Below are 14,087 nucleotides of genomic sequence, written 5' to 3'. Positions count from 1 at the left end.
GCTAATTGCTCTTCTAGACGTTGTGTACTGTATATACGCATGCGCATTGGCTTGACCCAATGAGGTGTGCCTCAGGATCTCTCTGGTGGGTGTTATTATGAAGCATGGGCCAACATGCTATGAGCCTAGTCTTGCCTATCTTTCCGCATGATGCAGATTGCACTGTCTGGACAACGCGTATTGGGGAAGTGCAGCGCAGTCCTTTGTTGCATACGAAATAACCTTCAATGATATAAGTCAAGCAAGCCAATTCGGACCGGGGGTTGGTATGCCAGCCTAGTGTTTGCACTGCATTACGTGGCTATGCAGTCTGCAGACGCATCCGAGGGCAATAGGAAAACTTTTCGTACTTCTTCGATTTTTAATGGAGACTCACTCGTAATTGAGAGGGTCCTAGCAGAGGAACAAGTTGGGCTTGGATAATTAGGTTACGATGGGGGCTCACGGATCAGCCTGGAATCACTGCCAGGAAGAATAAACCGGCTATTCACATAGGCATGGTCTAACTAGCAGCAGCAGCAGCAGGCAAAAGAAAAAGACACGAAATATATGACGCACAAGCAATACGCACTGAAAGCACTACTCCTAGACATCATGACCCTCCATCCTGTCCATCTCCCACCACTAACGTCTCCTGCGAGGTCCTTTTGCCCTTCAACTTGGCTACTGCGCCCTTCAGCGCCGCAACCTGTCTTCGCAGGAACGGTGTTGGTGCTTCATCTTCGGCGACCATGCGGCGCACAAGAAGATTGTACATGCCTCCAAAAACTAGTGCAATGGCAGTGCTTGTAAAGATGATCACATTGTACGGCATGCTGAAGTCGGGTGTCGGAAGATAAAGCAGCATGCTGGTTGTGCGCAGGCTGGCTTCTACAGGGGCTATTATGCGCACCATGGCCGCAGCTACATCGAAGCCGCGATTTGCATCTGGCGGGTATTCCGTGTACCGGAGAATGGCCTTCTCAAAGTCATATGCTAGAACCACTGTGCTGGCTGGAGGAACTTCCATCCGGATTTCCAGCTGAGAGCCACGTACACGGTCTAGAGCAGGTCGGTAGTGCACCTCCTTGATGAGGTCAGGGCGTGGGCTAGGAGCGCCTTGGATGCGGGTATTGAGTGAATGGACGTAAACACGCATGAACCAGGGCAGCGATTCCATGTAGACAAACTGGACAGTCTCGGTCGAGCTGGGGTTGGTGAGGAGAGTTCGGACACCGCCATGCTCTTGGCCATATCCCGTCAAACTGCGCTCAACATACAGCTGCGGGGTAGACGAAGCTACATAGCTGGTGATCTCCCCTCCGTTTGTGCCATCGTTTTCTAGATGCGGGACAGAAAGATCGAACTCCTGGTCAGGAGATAGCAAGAAGCATCGCTTTGTGTCTCCAAGGCGGAGTTCATTAGAAGCACCAGATGTAGTCACATCACGGCTCGCAGGAATTGTGATGCATACGGGAGCAGAGCCCGCCTTAGTCAAAGGGCAAGTGCCACGCACAGTTTTCCCAAACAGTTCGGATAGAGCCCAGCTTTGGCCGGGCACATTATCAATGGGGTAACAAGCATCGGTCTGGTAGTAGGGCATAGTGGAATCGCAGTTCAACTCATCAGCGGGGATTGGGCGAGGGATCGGATTGTCTATCACAAGTCAGCGCAAGCACTTCCAAACAGGCGGACTACAGCTATACATACCACGCGGGCGCTTAGAGCGGGGGATGTCAAGAACCATATCAATGGTCTGGTCCACTTCTAAAACGCAAGTTTCGGTAGAGCCCTCACTCTTACACACAGGCCGCACATCAATAGACATGCTCTGCCACGAGGCGTCAAACAATTTGTGGCCATCCAGTAGCGTCGCAATACCGGCCTTGCCCTTGCACGGAAGCATCTTGAGGAATGGCGTCAAATTCTCCGTGCACACGACTTCATGTGGGAGGACGCCGTGAAATAGCTTCATGTTGGAGCTGGTAGCATTTGAGAAATGGTCGCCATGGGGTGTAAAGGAGAGCACGGGTCGTGTTGTCCGGGTTTCGTCGATGAAATTCAGTGACGCACAGAATAAACCAGATAGTGCATTGGTGAGGATGCGCCATTTCTCGCCAGCTCTATATCGTCCTGAGTGGTTAGCAAGAGGAACTTTGGCACTGAATTCTGGTAGTACTTACTCTTCATCTGTGGTGGCATCTAGCCACGCCCAGAGCTCAACACCAGTTCCGCCCTCCTTCTTGCCGTCCCATGGTCTTGCACCCCAATTTTGCGCATCCCATCGACCGAGAGCAAAGCGTAAATGCAACTCCTTTGTCCCCGAGTACTCGAGGAGTTGTCCCAGCGACCGCGGGAATAGCCGGAAGTTTTGGGCCTCTATATCTACAACAGGCTGCTGTGCGCGGAAATTGAAGCTAGCCAGGAGGCCGTTAAGCGGCAATGGCCGCAGGTCTAGCTGCTCATGGTATTCTGGCAAAAATGAAGCCTGTTTCTCTGCACAAACAGACGTGAGGCTTCCGGCTACCGCGAGTAGGCCAAGTATTTGGTGGGATAGAAGCTGCATGGCGGGACGAGTTGTTGTTTGGGGGGCTAAGCTGGCTCCCCCTGTTAACGTGTCGAGACTGGGGTTTCCACCTTTATTGCGTTGCAAACCAAAGATGCGCTGTGAGTTTGATATTGGCAAATGAAGCTTGGATTTACCGTTGTGAATACACGGGTGTGTCGGTTCTGGACCACATACGATGCAAACCCCTGGACATAGAAACCAACCAGCAAGCAGCACCTGGCAATCAACAATAAGGCGGTGGGATGCGGCATAATTTGGGCCAAGCTTCTAAGCTAGAGCTAGGGCCGTAATTAAAGGAAATTAGGGTTAATGATGCCGCAAAAAAGCAGGGTTGCCAAGATTTAGATAGTCGCGTCTGCTCTAATCAACACCAAAAAAAAAAGTTTGGATGGTGTGCAAGTTTTTTTCAGCCTTGCGACAGCCTCGTCACTTTTGCGATTTTGCGACGTCACTACCTCCATCATATATTCATAATATCAATCTACAAGATATTTGCGCCAACAAGATTGATCTAGTTAGGTGCATACTGCTTGCATTATTCCCTACTAAAACTATCTAGCGGCCCACGTTTCCATCGCAATGGCTGCCGAACAACGAAAGCTGCTTGAGCAGCTTATGGGTGCCTCAGCCTCATCGCGATCTGCCCAACTGTCACTCCGCGACCCCAAAGTGTGTGGCTCATATATTGTCGGCAATTGTCCACATGATTTGTTCACAAACACAAAGCAGGTAAGACAATTCTGATAGCTTTCGTCGAGACAAACCAGAAGAGAAAACGACCAAGTGTTGCTAACACGGACTAACAATAGGACCTTGGCCCTTGCACACGTGTGCACTCCGAAAACCTCAAGACCGAGTATGAGGGACTCTCTGATCGCGAGAAGCAGAGCTACGGATTTGAGCACGACTACATGCGTGACTTGCAAAAGTACATCGAGTCATGCAACATGCGCATCGAGCAGGCACAGCGTCGTCTGGAAAAGACCCCTGACGAGATCCGCCAAACCAACAACTTGCTCAAGTCCATCGTCGACATGTCAACAAATGTCAGCAATGGCCTTTTAGAAGTTGAAATCTTGGGAGAAATGGGCGAGGTGCACCGCGCAATCGACGAGTTTTACCGTGTGCGCCAATACGCCCAGAGCAAAGCCGATCGCGAAAAGGACTTAAAGGACCTTTCAGACACTAGCGGCCCATCGGGCCATCAGAAACTACAGGTGTGCGACGTATGCGGGGCGTATCTCAGCAGACTAGACAACGACAGGCGTCTAGCAGACCACTTCTACGGCAAAATGCACCTAGGCTATGCACAGATGCGCAAGGCGTATGAGACATTCCCCAAGGAAATGCGATCCCGGGCGCGAGGCGGCGGCGATCGGGGTGGTGATGATGACCATGGACCCAGAGGGTCTCGCGGAGGCGGTGGTGGCTACAAAGGCGGGCGGAATCGGGGGCGTTGGTAAGGCATATAGCATGACAAGAACGATATCATGGGACGGGCGTACATGGAGTTTTTTTTTTCTTTCTAAGGGTGTCTTTTCTTGGTTGTTTAGCCATTTTCTAAATTAGAGATACAGAAGGCATGGAATATGTTTAGTACATGCTTGAGAAATATGGGAGGTTCTACATCTATGTATGTACATGTATATATGCATCACTCAGGTCCGTTGTCTCCAGCTCTATCTACAGCTTCATGGGCAAGTATTGTTATAAGTGATTGATAAAAAAGTTTTATTGACTTGATATATGCTAAATATTTACAAGAAAGGTATTCTACGAGCCTCAACGCTCACTATCGCCGCTTGTAAGCCGTCTAGAGAGTTGTCTCTACACACACTGGTAGTAGTAATCGTTCATCTTCTTGCAGGTGTAGCCAGTCACACAGGTGCTAGGGGCATTCTGCTCAGGGCCACCACATCTGGCATAGGCACTAGCAGCAGTTGTGGTAGGATCGGAGGCAGCAGCAACCTTGACACCATCAGCCTTGCCATAAGTAGCAGGCTTGCCAGTGGTAGCGGCGGCAGCCTTGACACCAGTCGAAGTAGGAGTGGTAGTGGCAGTGGTAGTAGCAGTGGCAGAGGCGGTGCCAGAGCTAGCAGGTGGCGCCGATTCGCCGCCGCCAATAGACTTGTAGAAGATACCACGGCCGTTGGTACCAACGTACACGACATTGGCCTCGTTGTTGCTACCGGCGAGGAAGCAGCCACCCATGGCACCAAAGCCCTGGATATCACCCTGAACATCAGTCCAGGTGGCACCGTTGTCAGACGAGCTGTAGACCTTCTCGCTAGCAGCGCCCTTGGCAATCACATAGATGTTAAAGCCAGAGGTACCTTTGCCTAGGGAAATGGAATGAGCATCAGAAAGAACGCCTTCACCCAGAGTAGAGAAGGTCTTGCCAAAGTCAGTCGAGGCAAAAACACCAACATCTGTGGAAACGTAAACAGTACCAGCAGTGCTGGGGTGAGCGGCAATAGAGCGAATAGCAGTAGCGCTGCCTAGAGCAGCACCCTTGGCAAAGTTCAGGCCTGCATCAGAAGAGACGTAGAAGGCGCCTTCCGAGCCAGCATAAAAGTATTTTCCATCCTGCTTGTCAGAGGCGATCACGGCGCTGGAGGGGAGAGAAGAGACAGCAGCAAAGGTGGAAGTGCCATCAGAATGCAGAACACCACTGTTAGCAGTGGACCAGACCATGGCCTTGGCATCAGCAGAAATGGCAATGCTTCCACCAGCGGCAGTAGTGCCAGAAGCAGAGTTGAGAGTCCAGGTAACACCGCCGTCAGTGGAGACGGAGACCTGGTTAGTGCCAGCGGTGTTACCAGTACGGACAACGGTATTAGGAACAGTGCCGGCATAGTCGACACTGGACGAAGAGGGGTACTTGGGGTCCCACATGGTCTTGGGGGAGGTGTTAAGGTCGGCAAAGGTAGGGTAGGTGAAACCATCGTTGTCAGAGACAGCAGCAAGGAGCTCGGTTCCACCGGGAATGCTGGCCATATCTAGAACGGCAACCTCCTCAATGCCGTCAGCCTTGATCTCGATCTTGACCATCTTCTCAGTGTCCCACTTGGTCAAATCACGACCACCAAACAGAGTTAGTCCAGTGCCATAAGTCCAGTGGTCAGAGTCAGTGGGATCAATCTCGAGAGACTCGATCATCCAGCCAATCTTCTTGGTATCGTTCTTAAGGAAGAGCTCCATCCAGGGGGCATTGCTGAAGTCCTGGGTGAAGTGCATGTTACGCTCAGGGTAGGTAGTGATCTCCCACAGCTTAGACCAGGTAGTGCCAGAGTCAGTGGAGCGGAAGATCTGAGCATCAGGGGTCCACGAGTTGAGAGTAGCGACCATGATGGTGCCGGGCTTCTTCATATCGACAGCGAGACCACCAAATCCAAAGTACAGATCGCTACCCGAGGCAGGAGTAATGTCCTTCCAAGTGTTGGCCTTAAGATCATAGCGGTGGACACCACCCATGGATCCATCGTAGGGACCAGTGCCATCACTGTAGGATAGGTACATGGCGTTTTCTTCGGGAGAGATACGGCACTTGTGGGGGAAGTACTTGGTTGGCTGGCCAGCGACAGCAGCCCAAGTCTCACCGGCATCCTTGGACTCCCAGACGGAGGCGCCAGTGGTGCTGTTGTCGGCAGTGCCAACGAAGATGCGCGAAGTAGTGCCAGACAGAGCAGCAGAGGTAGTGTCAAAGGTGACAAAGGTCACGCCCTGAGGGTCGCTGCTGTAACCGCTGGTGTCAGAGGGGTTAGTGGCGAAGGGACCGGTGTTGGTGAAAGACGTGACCTGGGCAAAAGTCTTGCCGCCATCGGTCGACTTCCACAAGCCCTTGCCTGAGCGGGCACCAAAGTACAAGACATCGGAGTTGATTGGGTCGACAGCCAGACGCTCACCCATACCACGTCCAGGCATGTTTCCACCGACCTTGAAGGACAGCTCGGTGACCTCCCAGGTGCTGCCTTTGTCGGAGGAGCGGATGATAGCACCGTTGTTGGGGTCCCAGCTGTTGGTGTACATTCCAACAGCAGCATAGACCTTGTTTGGGTCCTGGGCATCAACTGCGAGGGCATCGATACCCCAACGGTTCCAGGTATCATCAAAGGCCAGACCATCGGTCAATATGGTCCAAGTGTCGTCGGCATTCATGCGGTACAAGCCGCCCATATCGGTACGAGCATAGGCCAGGCCGGGGACAGTGGGGTGGTACACGACGGAAGGAACAAAGCCACCACCACCGCCGATCTTGACGTTCTTCCAGTCGCTAGCAACGGCCTGGATGGGGACTGCTGCTGCCACCAGGGCAGTCAGACTCTTGAAGAGACCCATGGTTGCGAAGTTTAGTCTAAAGAGCGTTGGTGTATGGTATGGGTTGGAGGGGTTTAGGAGAATGGTTGGATCACGGGCGAAACAATAAAAGAATGTGAGTCTGGCTCAAACAATCAATGCTTAATGCCAAAAAAGAATGTAGAGATGAATGAATGAATGAATGAAGACGAGAAAGAAAGAGTGTGTGGCCGTGACCAACGAGATGGAGAAGGAATAGACTAGCTTGATCAACAGATATCAGGACAGACAGATGATGATGGACGAGCACCAGACATTATATACATTTTTTTCATACTGCCATCATCTATTTCTTTTTTCCAGTTGCCGGAACACTCAGGTTAATGCTGGCTCAACATCAGGCTTCCTTCTTTACCATCCAAATCCCAAATTGAGGGTGTTTCTCCTCCTGACAACTTGGAGGGCTTATTCCTTCGTCGTCTCGCTTTACTTCCGAAATTAGCATTGACCTCGGTCTCCTGAGCAGGATAGAGTCCTACTCGGATACTACGCTAGGACCTAAATTTCCGGTAACCCCAGGTCATGGCCTTGCACACAGAGCTATAGTTCCTGAGACGAACGAATTTTTGGGGGCTTCTGGTAGGACGTGCACAAGCCTGGGGGAGCATAATGTCGCCTTATGGTTGTTCTTGGTGTTAGCTCTCAGCTTGTCATCAAGGGGATTGCATCATTGTTCAGAGGGCTAATTTTGCTGGTGAGTCGTGGCGTTGAGCAGGTTTTACATGGTCATGAGAAGCACCACCAACACGTGGTGAGCCTGCGTCAACCTGTTACAAGCGCCACAAACAACTGGTGATTTACCATATTAGTAGACTTACTTCGTACTCTACCGCCCCTTGTCTTTCTGTTTCTGCTTTGAGCCCTTGATCCTCATGTCGACCGTCCCCTTAATCCCACTATTGTTGTACACCGTCATAGCAGCTACAGTATATATTAGAGACACTGAAGCCTAAATTCTTCTCTTATTGACCGCCTCATTTTGTTCCCCTCTAGTATCATCTACCGTACTGCTCCCCTTGGAGATCTTGATGCCTTCACTCGCCCATATCCATGCTCGCGTTGGCCCTTGTCGTCTAACTCCGCGCCATTCCCTCTTAGGCCACTGTGGCCAGGGGCCCTTAAAGCATGAAGGGGTCAATGGCACAACTATTCGTTCTAGAAAGGAGAAGATCAGATAGATTTACTAAGCAAAATAAGCACGTATAGCCCAGTGTTTCAGATGGAGTAAGGGGAAAAAATTCATCTGCACACGGAGGTATTAGCATTTAGTGCAGCCGCCATTCATCTCTCACCCACCTGTATCTAGCTCAGTGGTCAACCAACCTGCTTATTTTCTCTGCCAAGCAATCTATGTTCAGACTCCCAAGTTTTGCCGTACTTGACAGAGCTAAACAATACTACTATAAGCTTGCCAAGACCCCGAGGAAACAGCACCAAAATTAGACCGTCAAGTCCCGGCTTAAAGGATCAAGATCGCGATCTTTTAAGCCATAAGCTTCATTCGGGAAGCGGACGAAAACACGGCCGTATTATGGGCAAAATTAACCCTAGTGCTCGTGATAAAGAAGGTGCCAAAATGGGGGTTTAAATGTTTCTGGCAATAACCCCTTTAAGTTGTGCTACAATAATGTGCATCTGAAAGTAGGCCAGACACATTCTTCCACCAACACAAGTAGTTTCCACGGCTGCATTGGAAAACATGAGACGCTTTATTGTGCTTACTACAGTTGCCAAATATTGCCATCGGGGTAAATTACCCCTCATTAAGCTTTTTTTTTTTTTTTTTTCCAGACTACCATCACCATAACCCCCCAACATCATCACCAACCCCTCTACCTGCATCCTGCACAACCTGCAGACTTACACAACCCATCACAATAGTCGTTCCGGTTCCGTCTTACGGACACACTGCTGATCGATATTATTTAAATCCGTCACCATTCGGAGTTTCTTCTGGGTTAAGGCAAGTTATGGTCAATGCACAACCCCTGCATGGACTTAGCTCAATCACTTGGATATCGACTAACTTGGACATCAAACATGCTTGCATAGATTCATTCGCGCCAACAATGAGCCATGAAATGCCGAATCAAAAGGCCCCTTGTAGAGCCAAATATGGAAACCCACCAGCAGTCCTTTCAGACCTAAAGTCCGAGCTGTTGCTGAAATCGGACTCTTCCCGGATGAAGGCAAATACCCACGATACGTTCCCTCATGTTTCCGACTGGAATAATCTTAATGTTCTCCACCGCAACACGGTATCGCCCAGGCCCTTACTTTTTCTTAGCGAAGGCAGACATGCAAACCTCCAGTCCGCCTTTGCTGGGGGTGCTGACCCTGGCATGCCAGCTCACTTGTTTCAGTGCCTATCGGGTCTTTGGAAATTTCAGCATTCCTCTTCGCCGTTCGACAAACAAGATGCTTTTTGGGATACCAAGTACGATACTTCGGCCTGGGACACTATCCAAGTGCCGGGCATGTGGCAACTCCAGGGCTTTGGCAAAGGCCCACAGTACACCAACTTCAATTACCCTTGGCCAGTCAATCCGCCACATGTGCCGCATGATCAAAATGAATGTGGAAGATACGTAACAGAGTTTCAAATTACTGCAGAGGCCTCCTCGTACAGCCATTCCATTCGCTTTGAGGGTGTGGACTCCTCATTCTCAGTGTGGGTGGATGGCCGGTATGTTGGGTACTCACAAGGTTCTAGAAACCCAAGCGAATTTCGCCTCACCAAGTCCCAACATCAGCCTGGTCTTCACGTTGTAGCGGTTGAGGTCTACCAGCGGTGTGACGGATCGTATCTCGAAGACCAAGATCAATGGTGGCTGAGTGGTATATTCCGAGATGTCTGGCTCCTCGCTATGCCTGAAAACGGCCCTATAGATATCTTTACCAAAACGCTTTTTCGGGGCAAGACTACACGAAGGCCACACTCCAAGTTCAACTGAAGTTTGAGAGCTGCGCCCCAAGGGAGGTGGAGCTCCAATTGTATGATGATCGCGGGGTTAACCTCTTGAAAAACCAAAGGACGGAGGTTGGTCGTGACTGCAACTTTGGCGGAAATTGCTACCAAACTATCGAAATGACAGTGGAAGACCCTATGCTTTGGACTGCGGAGACACCCCACCTATACATGCTTGTGATATCAACGTCTGATAGCCACATTAGCCAAAGTATAGGCTTCCGGCAAGTCAGTTTCATTGATGGCGTATTCAGTATAAATGGAAACCCTATCAAACTTCGGGGTGTTAACCGCCATGAGCACCACATAGACTTTGGACGGGCTGTTCCATACGAAAACATGAGGCGTGACTTGATGTTGATGAAAAAGTATCACATCAATGCTATCAGAACCTCGCATTATCCTAATAGCTCTCAGTTGTACGAAGTCGCCGATCAATTAGGCTTCTATGTTATAGATGAAGCTGACCTAGAGTGCCATGGTTTCGAGACAGTAAGCAATCACCCCGAGAAATACACATCTGACAATCCCGAGTGGAAGGCAGCATACGTGGACAGAGCCGAGGGCATGGTTTTGCGGAACCGAAATCACCCATGTATTATCATGTGGTCTCTTGGAAATGAATCTTGGTACGGCCGTAACCACCAGGTGATGGCAGATTACATCAGGAAAGTCGATGATACTAGGCCCATTCATTATGAGGGCGATCAAGAAGCACGAACTGCTGATATAATGAGCCGTATGTATCCTCATCCAGATGATGTAGAGCGATTTGCCCGGGAACCTGGCTGGGAAAAGCCATTGGTGCTGTGCGAATATGCACATGCCATGGGGTGTGGTGAGTCTACAAACTCTAACTGGAGCTGAGCTGCTAATATCCGAACTAACGCTATTTCCTGAAGGACCTGGAGCTATCAAGGAATACGTCGAGCTCTTCTACAAATATCCCCGCCTAATGGGCGGGTTTGTATGGGAGTGGGCAAACCATGTGAGTACTTATATCAAGAACACTGATCCATATTTCAGGAATATTTAATGCTGAGTTCCAAACAGGGTCTCAGGATGAAGACCTCGGACGGCAAAGATCAAATTGGCTATGGGGGAGACTTTGGCGATGACCCGAATGACTCAAACTTCGTCTTGGACGGCCTTTGTGATTCATTCCATGAGCCTGGCCGCGGACTGATAGAATATGCCAAGGCCATAGAGCCCGTGCAATGCACTGGGTTTGATGGCAAAACAGTGGAAATTATCAATCATTATGACTTTCTCACTCTTGATGATGTCACATGCAGATGGTCAATTAACACTGAAGCGAATTTGTCCAAAAGCCCTACTCACCATGGTTTTGCGATGGTTCCTAAAGGTAAAGACCTGTTGCTTCCTTAGCGCATGCGGTAATGCTAATAGAACTGCAGGCATCAAGCCCCATTCTAAAGGCGACATTGTTTTGCAAAATCTCCCATTACTAGATGGGTCGGAAGAAGAAGCCTATCTAGACTTGGATTTTCAGATCTCTCACCCCGATCCTAATAGTTTGCAGGAGTCATTCACTAGGTCTATCGGACATGGCCAGTTCAAAATTAAAGACTCTCCTAAAGAGCCAGAGATGTTCGCATCTCTCGACGCTTCTGTACCAGGTCTTATACTCTGCGAAAGAAATGGAAGATATCTTGATATCCATGCAGAAGGTTACAGTTCATGGCAGATAGATATGGCAAATGGAGCCCTGTCTAGCTGGAAGTTATCCGGTAGTCAGGAACTATTTGGTGGCCCTTTAACCATCGGCTTTTACCGTGCATTGACCGATAACGACCGCCTCTCTGCATTTGGGCATCACTGGAAAGAAAAGAGACTTCATCAAGCAAAGCACCACATGCAGAAGGTTGAGTATTCTGATGGACTCCAAGAGGTCTGTAGCGTCACTGTCACCGGTCGATTTGCTCCGCCAGTTTTAGATTGGGGCATTGATATTATCACGGTTTATTCCTTTACATTTCAAGGTGTTAGCATAAAAGTCACCGGGATGCCTAGAGGACCCGTACCTGACTCAGTGCCTCGCATAGGACTAGATGCCGTGCTGAACGACATTGGCCGGGTAAATTGGTGGGGCCGAGGCCCAAGCACATCGTACCGAGATATGAAGGAGAGCCAATATTTTGGCCATTGGGAAATGGATATGACGGATCCTCCAACTGATTCTGTTCTCGAATATCCGCAAGAGTCTAGTAACCACACAGATGTGCGTTGGGTCACCTTTCGTACCCGGAATAACTGTGGAGATGCAAATCCACGGATCAAAGCAAGTTTTCGCGCATTGGAAGGGGCATCTTTCAGCGCCAAGAGGTTGAAAGAGGAAGACATTGATACTGCTCTACATCGCCACGAGCTGGAGGAGAAGGTGACCAAAGAGACACATGTCCGGCTGGACTGGGCACACAATGGGGTGGGCACAGGCTCATGTGGGCCTGCAACACTGCCACAATACCAGCTCCGAATATCAGAGGGAGTTATGTTTGAATTTAGTGTTGACTTGATTGGACTAAAAGACACATAATGAAGAAGTGGCACAGAACTTATTGTCAGAGTACAAGGTCAAGTCCTTTAGAAGGTACATCATTTTAAGATTACTCATCTATATTATAGGTATCCAGGCATCACAGCAAAGGTTATTTATCAAACCACTAACCAAAGAAGAAAAAATCCTCAAAAAAATCACACCGGAAGAAAGAAATATGAACACTCAAAATGCCAAGGCACGCATGAGAAGAGAAGAGAAAATTGACGAATACGCCTTTACTGCCGGATTTAAGAAACAAAGAAGAAAACACGTCCCGCTTACATGTTGCGGACATCACGGGCGTGGGAGCGTCTGCGCTTCTTGCTGCAAGTCTTGGGGGCAGCCGCTGGGGTAGTAGCGGGCTGGGAGCCGTAGGTGGGCTGGGAAGAAGTGGGCTGGCTAGCAGGAGTGTTGGGGACAGCAGGGACGTTAGCAGCGGGAGTGCTAACGGCATCAGCGGAAGAAGTGCCGGCGGGAGCCTGGTAGGTAGGTGTCGAGACAGAGGGGGCAGTGGGGACAGCAGCAGGAGTGGTGGGGGCAGCAGCGGGAGTAGTAGGAGCTGCGGCAGGGGTAGTAGCGCTAGTGGGGTTGCTACCGTATGTAGGAGCAGCCGCACCACCGCCGCCGTAAGGAGTAGGCTCAATGGTAGAGGCAGGTGCAACCGACTTCTGTTCGAGAATGGGAGCAGCGCCGGGCAGAAGCGTTGGGCCGGGAATGGCGTAGTTGGTAGCGCCAGTGTACAGACTGAAGTCCCAGATAGGGTCACTGCTGGTGTACAGCTTGTCACCAGTGACACCACTGGGCTTGTCGGAGCCGGTACCAGTGACCTGCAGGGTGATGCACTGGGGGTAGTTCTGGGGAGTGCCGGCGCCGTGCAGGGCGATAATCTCGTGACGCAGCACGTAGATGCCAGGCGCTAGCGAGGTAGGGATCTGTACCTGCCATGACTTGCCGTTCTTGATCAGCAAATCAGAAGCCCAGTATCCCGAGTTCATCGAGTTGTCAATCAGGCCAACTTCAGACACCTTGAACCACTCCAGGGCAGTCTTTCCCTCAGTGGTGCAGCCAGTCTCAGGGCAAGCCGCCATGTAGTCGATGACAGGACCCTTGTGGGAATCGGGCCAGTCACTCCAGTCAAGCTGGACAGTGCCACCAGCAGCAACACTAGCATAGGCAGCCGAGGCGTTGCCGTTCAGGTGGCAGATAATATCAGGGGTGGCAAAGGCCTCTCTGGCAACAAAGCCGTTATCCATGGCAGTGTTGGACCAACCAACAACATCAGGGAAGTTGCTGTTGTAGCCCATGCCCTTCAAAGTGTCCCATCCCTGGTAGAAGGCATTGTCGACGACAATGTTCTTAACATGACCGTGGGCCGAAACGGCACTGGCTGAGAGAAGAGCAGCGGCGGCGATGGAGGAAGTGAAGGAAGGCATTTTGATAGATATGGAGTCCGTCCGGCGGTGAGTTTCTGAGAAGATTGTGAGGAGGTGGGAAAGAGGAAGTATACAAAAGCTTGTTAGAAAAGAGAGCGTATCAAACGACAGAACTTCCAGTCAATGGAATTGTTGTTCACAAAAAAAAAGTAAAGAGTGTGTGGGTGAACGTTTAGAAAAACGTCAAAAGAAAGAAACAAAAACGAAGGTAATGAGAGTGGT

At 50.2% G+C, this 14,087-nt stretch overlaps 6 protein-coding genes across 6 annotated transcripts; 3 read left to right on the top strand and 3 right to left on the bottom strand.

Annotated features, from left to right (window-relative positions):
- Window positions 1–592: 592 nt before the first annotated feature.
- Window positions 593–2,545, bottom strand: HOO65_020863 (GPI transamidase component GPI16; the record flags this gene model as incomplete). Its single annotated transcript, XM_071006596.1, has 3 exons — window positions 593–1,635; window positions 1,690–2,102; window positions 2,163–2,545. 3 exons carry the CDS (start codon window positions 2,543–2,545, stop codon window positions 593–595), a joined length of 1,839 nt encoding a protein of 612 aa, XP_070861501.1.
- Window positions 2,546–3,127: 582 nt separating this feature from the next.
- Window positions 3,128–4,011, top strand: HOO65_020862 (U1 snRNP-associated protein usp106; the record flags this gene model as incomplete). The annotated part of the gene is made up of 2 exons (XM_071006991.1): window positions 3,128–3,277; window positions 3,358–4,011. The coding sequence occupies 2 exons, from the start codon at window positions 3,128–3,130 to the stop codon at window positions 4,009–4,011; spliced, it is 804 nt and encodes a 267-aa protein (XP_070861500.1).
- Window positions 4,012–4,375: 364 nt separating this feature from the next.
- HOO65_020861 (glycoside hydrolase family 74 protein) lies at window positions 4,376–6,886 on the bottom strand (the record flags this gene model as incomplete). The annotated part of the gene is made up of 1 exon (XM_071000178.1): window positions 4,376–6,886. The coding sequence occupies one exon, from the start codon at window positions 6,884–6,886 to the stop codon at window positions 4,376–4,378; it is 2,511 nt and encodes an 836-aa protein (XP_070861499.1).
- Window positions 6,887–8,973: 2,087 nt separating this feature from the next.
- On the top strand, window positions 8,974–9,858 carry HOO65_020860 (glycosyl hydrolase family 2; the record flags this gene model as incomplete). The annotated part of the gene is made up of 1 exon (XM_071000177.1): window positions 8,974–9,858. One exon carries the CDS (start codon window positions 8,974–8,976, stop codon window positions 9,856–9,858), a length of 885 nt encoding a protein of 294 aa, XP_070861498.1.
- Window positions 9,859–9,992: 134 nt separating this feature from the next.
- On the top strand, window positions 9,993–12,429 carry HOO65_020859 (Beta-galactosidase; the record flags this gene model as incomplete). Its single annotated transcript, XM_071006490.1, has 4 exons — window positions 9,993–10,710; window positions 10,775–10,860; window positions 10,926–11,238; window positions 11,291–12,429. 4 exons carry the CDS (start codon window positions 9,993–9,995, stop codon window positions 12,427–12,429), a joined length of 2,256 nt encoding a protein of 751 aa, XP_070861497.1.
- Window positions 12,430–12,710: 281 nt separating this feature from the next.
- HOO65_020858 (Polysaccharide monooxygenase Cel61a) lies at window positions 12,711–13,865 on the bottom strand (the record flags this gene model as incomplete). Its single annotated transcript, XM_071000176.1, has 1 exon — window positions 12,711–13,865. One exon carries the CDS (start codon window positions 13,863–13,865, stop codon window positions 12,711–12,713), a length of 1,155 nt encoding a protein of 384 aa, XP_070861496.1.
- Between the last annotated feature and the right edge of the window lie 222 nt (window positions 13,866–14,087).

The sequence above is a fragment of the Ceratocystis lukuohia genome (assembly GCF_044167205.1).
Source record: "Ceratocystis lukuohia strain C4212 chromosome Unknown Supercontig2_pilon, whole genome shotgun sequence".
NCBI classification, from domain to species: Eukaryota; Fungi; Ascomycota; class Sordariomycetes; order Microascales; family Ceratocystidaceae; genus Ceratocystis; species Ceratocystis lukuohia.
The sequence above is the reverse complement of the archived record's forward strand: the minus strand, read 5'-3'. Positions and strand labels throughout refer to the sequence as shown.